This window comes from Limulus polyphemus, unplaced genomic scaffold (genome assembly GCF_000517525.1).
Source record: "Limulus polyphemus unplaced genomic scaffold, Limulus_polyphemus-2.1.2 Scaffold370, whole genome shotgun sequence".
NCBI lineage: Eukaryota > Metazoa > Arthropoda > Merostomata > Xiphosura > Limulidae > Limulus > Limulus polyphemus.
Genome location: NW_013665980.1, coordinates 141,620 through 149,740, shown reverse-complemented (window position 1 = coordinate 149,740; position 8,121 = coordinate 141,620). Strand labels below are relative to the sequence as shown.

Sequence of the window (8,121 nt, the reverse complement as noted above, 5' to 3'; positions counted from 1 at the left end):
ACTCAGTGTATATATAAAAAAGAGCTTAGTGTGGTATTTTTCTATAATTAAAGTTTTATGGACTTCAAGACCAATATATCTCTATATATAATGTAATGTTATAGTTTATTATAGAATACACTGAACCAGAATAAGAATCCTAGTTTGTTTTGTTTTTTGTATATATAATGCAATGTTACAGTTTATTATAGTATACTGTTAACCAATATAAGACTCATATTTGGTTTAAAGGTATAGAAAGCCTTTGTGGTGCAGGTGTAGTGTAGCTGAATAGCTGTCTTCCCTCTAGTCAGTAGCTCTACCTTATGGCCGGCTAGCCTTTGTGGTGCAGGTGTAGTGTAGCTGAATAGCTGTCTTCCCACTAGTCAGTAGCTCTACCTTATTGCCGGCTATACGCAATTCTAAGAGTCATCGGAAGGCGAGAGCACATGGTGTCCATTACAACTTTTCTTTCCAGCGTTTTTGATAATAACATTAAACATTGATGAAAGTGTAGAGGGGATCTGGATTGATCGTTTACAACGTTGTATTTCGAGGCCGGACATTTTGGACACATTTAGTAAATTTGTATATTTATATATAAACGACTTATGACAACTGACTTTTGGGACCCTGTATACTGAATTTTTTTGTATTTCTAACATAATTTTATACTCTAAGCATATTTTTCCTCATTTTTTTACATATAGATTGAAGCGCCTGGTCAAATTACTGATATTTTACTACGCCTTGCACAACATTTTACACTAAATTCGCATTTGTAACTACTCAGATAGATAAAGTCCTTAAGCTAGCACGTATGACGTATGTACGTTTCCAACGCTAGCACAGTTATAGCATAAAAGGATGTTCCTAATGATTGCAGCAAGCGTGTACTTATGAGTCTAACATTAGCACAACTATAACGCAAGTAGAAGTTTCCGACTAGTTCAGTAAATGTATTGTATCTGTGTGTTTAACTCTAGTACAGATAATACGTTATTAGGTGATTCTTAGTAGGGATCGTGATGAAACAAAATTGGTGGCCATAAAATTCGCCCGTTTAAAACCACCTTTAAAAATCTGAATATTAACAATGATTAGTTTACAGTATGGACTGAGCAAAACTAAAGCTTATTGTACTTACAAAGCGGCCTAAATCGCTATATACATGTTTTTGAAGTAAATCAAAATTTTAACTGTTTCAACGAATTTTCATCTAAGTAAGTAAGTAGATGATTTTTCCAGACAAGCGTACTAAAAAAAAAAAAAAAGACGAACCTTATCGTTCTAATTCTTTTACATAACTCTTCCATCTGGGGTCACAAACATTCTTCTCTTGTACCAAAAAGGATATTAATATATAAATATAAAACGGAAGATGCACTACTTTAGGCATATAATTAGATTTGAGGGTAGGTTAGTAGAGATCCTGATGAGTAATAAAATCGAATCGGTATAAGCGCGCCCCACGCTTGGTATTACTCGAGCACAAAGATATAGCTAACTAGCAGTGTTACCCGGCGTTGCCCGGGTTTAAAAAAAACAACGACAAAAAAACAAAAAAAAAACAACTACTCTCTCTGTTTCCCTGTTCCGTGTTTCGATAGGTAAAAAATATTTTGTGAATTTATTTAAAGAAACCTTAGGTTTGATTTTCGAAAATAAACTACGAATCTGTTTTAAGTTAGAGCTAAATTTAATATATTTTTATGAATGTGATACCGTATTCACATTACGATATTGATGTATGAAATATACTACAAAAAATTCAATATTGTACTTTACAGCGTATCAAAATAAAAAATCCACTTTCAGGTATCGAACTAAAAAGTAGAATAAAATACATTCGCTGACTTGGTTTTAATATCATTTTACACAATAAGTATTATTTAAGCCTACGTAGTCTATTTTAAGGTAGACAGAATATATTATATAGATGAGATTTACAGCTTGCTTTTTCACACACAATATTCTAATTCTCCAATTATTTCTTTCGTGTGTGAGGTTAAATAGATAATGTATAATAAAAAATATGTAACTCAATAGGCCTGTCTATTCTAATAGTAATAATAAAAAAATTACAATTTCCAGGTTCAACCCATCTTCCACCTCATACAAGCGCTCTACCAGTTACGTTGACTTGATGTTAATCTCATTTTACACAATAAGTATTACAATTTAAGCCTTACTCTTTTCACGTAGCATATTTTATGTCAGACGGCATAATTTTATTTTGTAGGCTAGGTCTATTTTTTTACACACTACATTATAATTCTGAATACATTTCTTTTGTGTGTGAGGTTGAATATATGATGTATTACTAGATGTATAGTTAATGGTCTTTAAATAAATATGCCTAAAATGCTATATTCTAAATTAAATGTTAACTCATCTCATCAAAAAATGTCAAGCGTAAGTAGGAGTTATTTGTGTAATGTATATGTTCACGATAAAATCACCGGTTCTGTTAGCAGACGATAGACGCGTATATCAATGAAAAATTTACGTTTTGCGCACCTTCATGTAAGGGAACTGTGACCTGCGCAGAAAACGCGGCGGACAAGCAAACAGAGAGATTTTGAGTTTTTTTATATATAGATAAAACAAACAAGTACAATAAAAAAAATAGATTTTATAAAGTCAAGTAGGAGTCTATATAAGCGTAACCTAATGAACTATAGTAATATAGAAAGTTTTAATGGTACAAAAGATATTGAAACAAGAAAATCAAAATTTTGGCTCAGACTAACATAATTACAGTGTTGCTATAACGTAAAGGGGCGTTTCCAAAAATACGAGAAAGAATAAATTACACTCAGTTATAACAATTCTACGTCAGCTGAAAGAAGTAGCAAATTTCTACAGAAAACTAAGTTGAAATAGGATGAAAGCTTTTACTGCTATCCCATTTCAGATATATTTAATGCTTTCCATTTCCAGTTGTCAACTTTGGACACGCCTGATAGTTTGCCATATGAAATATATCATAAATTGTTTAGTAAATGTAATATTATTAATACGTAAAATCACGTAATATTTTTTGATTTTTTACGATTGCTTTAACCTTTAAAAAACATGTTATATAGAGAGATGTCTTGATACGAATTAAAAAGGGATGTAATTTTTTTTAGTTCTTGAAATTAAAACTTATAACAATAATAAAACAATCTGATATTCATCAAACACAATAAGGAATCTTGCATTGATTTGTGATTATTAGTGTTGAACTATTTCACAGTACCACCAAAGGAACCAGTTATAACGAATGAAAACGGAGAAATTGTGAAAAATGTGGTTGGTCCGTACAAAGAAGGAGACCGTCTTATGTTGTTATGTGAAAGCGAAGGAGGTAAAGTATAAACAAAACACAGTATTAAAAGGTGTTTTAATCTTGAATTGGTGCTTAAAATAGGCAGTTATAAAATATTGAAGAATGGAATTACATATAACAAAACTGACTGTTTTTATAGAGGATAAGGTATTTTAGATTGGAATATTGAATGTTAGGTAAAAAAAGAAATTTCATGAAGCATAAACTAATAAGCAAAAAATTAGGTAGATTCTGGAGTTAGCCAATACAAATAATTGAATGATAATTGTACAGTTCTTCATAAGAATATCTCAGTATATACAATTAGCAACGTTCTTTTTCAAAATTATGTACTTGTAAAATAATACACTACTATAAGGTAATGATTATGTTTTGCTAGCACTGCAATTTTTTTTCCATTTTACAGAAGTCTACGTTATCAAGACAAATGTTATCAATTATTTAAAAAAATGGTATGATGCATTATCATAGAAAATACAAAGAAAATTAAACATCTGTATAATGCAATAATATTCTGTATGAGAGCCCTTTGTTTAACACAGACTTTATTTTCGTGCTTCCATGTGGTTTATCAACATTAAGTTTTGCTGCAATTCTTCGCAAGGAGTATCCTTTACCAAAAATTTGATTTCTATAAATTTCTCATGTCAGCCCTGGAACAATGACTGAATTCACAATATTACTGGGCATAGTATGTTCTTTCAGTGGAACTATGTTGGTGTAACACTGTCTGATTAGTTATCTGACAAATAATCAGTATTTAGTCTAAAATAGTCAATTTTCACAAGACGAGAGTGGCATTTATGTAATATTAAGCTTTTATAACCTTTTTCTTAAACTTTTCATAATTATTTCCTGCACTGAATATATAAAATTGTTGATTTTGTTTAATTTCAATTCAATATATTTTCAATAAAATTAATTTCTAGGACAACCCTTACCGAAACTTACCTGGTGGCAAGGTCCAGTACTATTAGACGACACCTATGGAGTAACACCCCAGAAAATAAGTTTCAATAAGCTGGAACTTTTAAATCTTCAACGTCAGGATTTATATAAAGAACTCTCTTGTCTGGCTTCGAACAATGACATTTCTTTGCCAACTTCTGCTACAGTAAAAATAGACATGACACGTAAGACCACTGGATTATTGAAGTTAATATTTGATAAGATAGATAGATAGATTAACATTGAAGAATATTAGCCTAGTAACTAGGTGTGCAGCCTGAGATATAAATAAGTTAGTTTCTATTTCTATATTTATATTTGCAATTCAAGCTGTATGTAAAGCCATCCTGTGTTTTGTGTATAAGATTTTCCGTATGAAGATATAAACGTTGCATTTGCGTTTCAGCATCTACCAGTTATGATCTTTTGTACGCTGGTGAATATGTGAAGTTCATCATGTAATACGGACGTCTATTCAAAATATTTAAATGTGGCAATGTAAGCCAGATTTTCTTTTATTACACTCTTTTAATGAATTTCCATTTCATTTCAAATATTCATATATATATTTTATTGTTTATACCACGTATCTCTTATTCACCCAAATTATAAAATGTTGCAGACAGAATGGTAATAATCAAATTTCGTGAAATTCGAGGTTCATTAATTTATGTATATATGTCCGAAAATTTAATTTGTATTGACTTATAGAAGTTAGGCCATAGAAAGTAATATGCTACATTGTAAATCTATTATAATGATATTATATAAACGCAATGTTTACAAACTTTTTAACACCTATTAAGTAAGTGATTTCCATATTAAGACACCAACATGATATCCTGGTCTTGCGAATTAGTCATTTTTTTCTTCTGGTTGTTCTTTATTTATTCGTTATCAGTGCTACCAATTAGCTTTTCTTGTTTTGGTTCTTCTTTATTTATTCGTTGTTAGTGTTACCAATTAGTTTTTTTCTTCTTCTGGTTCTTCTTTATTCGTTATCTGTGCTACCAATTAATTTTTGCTTCTTCTGGTTCTTCTTTATTTATTTGTTATTAATGCTACGAATTAGTTTTTGCTTCTTCTGGTTCTTCTTTATTTATTCGTTATTAGTGCTACCAATTAGTTTTTTTTAATTCTGGTTCTTCTTTATTTGTTTGATTTAGAGGTTGAACTAATTCTTTACAAATTACTGGTAAGACATTACTTCATTATTGATTAATTATATTTTGAAAAGCTTGTATTGTATTTAAGTTCACTAAATCTCTAATTTTTCGTACACTGTTAGTGACACAGTTAAATCAATGCGTTACTTTGATAACTTCGTTATTTGATAATGTTACAAAGTAGCATTAAATCGACCAGACTCAATGTACTTCCGAAAACGTCTAAGATTTAAATATGAAATTCCTTAGGGTGTTTACTTGCAACTATAAACTTTATTGGAAGTGAGAATTAGCATCAAAGCAGTAACCATATTTTTTGCATTTAATATATGTAAAATATAAAAATCTACATGTTTGTTTCACACAACCAATCTTTGTAATTAATTTAAATATTTGAGCTTATTTACTAATTATAGACATTATACACTGAGTACTTTGAGATTTTAAAACTTTTCACAAAACAAATAGATAGACTTCAGTAATAAGTAGAGAAATACATTAATTACATTTCCAGTAAGGTAATTTAATTGTTTAATTAATACGATTACGATTAAGTTTACGTGCCGCTTTCATTAGATAAATAATTGAATACAGATAGTTTTACATTGTAATTACACTCAAGTAGGCATTCGGTACATATTTAAAATAAATCCCTTCTTACATTTATGTGATCAATTGAAAGTTCTTTTTCTCTCTATCTTGTTTTCTGTCTATTAATATATATATATATATATATATATACATATGTTTATCTAAGAGCTTACCTGTTTATGTGTTCACACCCAAATAACCCAATTCATATTGTAAAACGTATCTACTTGCCTACCTAAGTAACCCTCATTTATAACCTTAACCCTGTCAATAAATATGTAACTTGAATTGTTGTTTACCTACTCAACTGTTTAAGATATATTTTTAAGCCAAAACTATCCAATTAGAATGCGCTGGTCAAGCGAGAAACAGTCGAGATGAATATAATTATGATTTGCAGGTTTGAGTGAAAATCGAAAAAGTTATGTATTTTACATACATTTTATATCAATAATGTATTGCATGCGTTAAATGTGAAACAGTTGCATCTATAAAGGTATGTAGTGTTACTGTAAGAAAGAAAAACAATTGTTTTCTTCAATAACAAGAACAGCTTTTAAAAAACTTCAAAAGCTTTTCTTATTATTGAAAATATACATTTATTAAAAAGATAAAACGGAACTTTGTATTTTTATTTAATTTTACACAGAGTATTTATTTTATTATTCGCAGTAAAGCCACTGAAGCTGGAAATAGACGAAATTGACCAGCCCTTATCAGCTAATAAAGTAACAAACTTAAAGTGTAGGACAGCTGGTGCTAGGCCTAATGTTACGATTACTTGGTGGTTTGGTGGCAAACAAATGAAAAGTACAACAACTAGAACGACAAAGAATGGAAACATTACCATTAGTACTTTGTCCTTCAAGCCATCGATGGAAGACGCTGGGAAGTATATATCATGTCGTGCCGCAAATCCCGTGATACCAGAAAGCGCTTTAGAAAATGGATGGAAGCTGAGTGTTTATCGTAAGTGTAAGAACTGTTTCGGCATACCTCATAGATTTCCATTAAAAGCTTAGTGCTTTTGAAGTTACTTATGTTAAACTCCTACAGTAGCTTTACTTGATAAATAATAATAAAGAAGTTACTTATATTAAATTTCTCTGGTAGCTTTACTCGATAAATAATAATAAAGAAGTTACTTGTGTTAAACTTCTCCAGTAGCTTTACTTGATGAGTAATAATAAAGAAGTTATTTATATTAAATTTCTCTGGTAGCTTTACTCGATAAATAATAATAAAGAAGTTACTTGTGTTAAACTTCTCCAGTAGCTTTACTTGATGAGTAATAATAAAGAAGTTATTTATATTAAATTTCTCTGGTAGCTTTACTTGATAAATAATAATAAAGAAGTTACTTATATTAAACTTCTCCAGTAGCTTTACTTGATAAATAATAATAAAGAAGTTACTTATGTTAAACTTCTCCAGTAGCTTTACTTGATGAGTAATAATAAAGAAGTTACTTATGTTAAACTTCTCCAGTAGCTTTACTTAATAAGTAATAATAAAGAAGTTACTTATATTAAACTTCTCCAGTAGCTTTACTTGATGAGTAATAATAAAGAAGTTACTTATGTTAAACTTCTCCAGTAGCTTTACTTGATAAATAATAATAAAGAAGTTCCTCCAGCAACTCCCACGAAATTGTCTTGTCTGACAAAAAGCTAATATATGAGCTTGAAAGTTTACGTTCAATAAATGAATTCCTTGTGGAGGTAGCTCCAAACATTGTTTTGTTAATGTTTTCCCTGCAATTTAAAAAAATGATTCTGAAAACATTTATATATGTATATATTTATGGAACTAAAGAAAGTTTTAAAAGAGATAGATGATTTGCCAAAAAATAACAACAAAAAAGGAAACATAATTATGGTATCTAGGAATAGCTAGCGACGTCAAAAATAAAAAAAATTGAAACTTTTTTTTTTCGCAAGCGGCTGACACAATGAAAGTATAATGGAAAAAATCGATTGATGCTTAAGGTATTATTAGTTGAAATGCAAATTTTGTTGAGATGGATATGCCCATTCTTTCTTGAAACTTACCTTAATTAACTCGCCTTATTATCTAAAGAATAATTACTAAACTTAAAAGCAT

At 29.7% G+C, this 8,121-nt stretch overlaps 1 protein-coding gene across 2 annotated transcripts in view; it reads left to right on the top strand.

Annotated features, from left to right (window-relative positions):
- The window catches only part of LOC106457753 (nephrin-like), a 105,325-nt gene that overhangs the window by 54,557 nt on the left and 42,647 nt on the right, over positions 1–8,121 (top strand). For both annotated transcript variants that reach the window (XM_022383778.1, XM_022383777.1), the window contains exons 3-5: positions 3,221–3,331; positions 4,243–4,446; positions 6,691–6,987. In XM_022383778.1, coding sequence (XP_022239486.1) covers positions 3,221–3,331; positions 4,243–4,446; positions 6,691–6,987 — 612 coding nt within the window. The remainder of the gene's footprint in view (positions 1–3,220; positions 3,332–4,242; positions 4,447–6,690; positions 6,988–8,121) is intronic.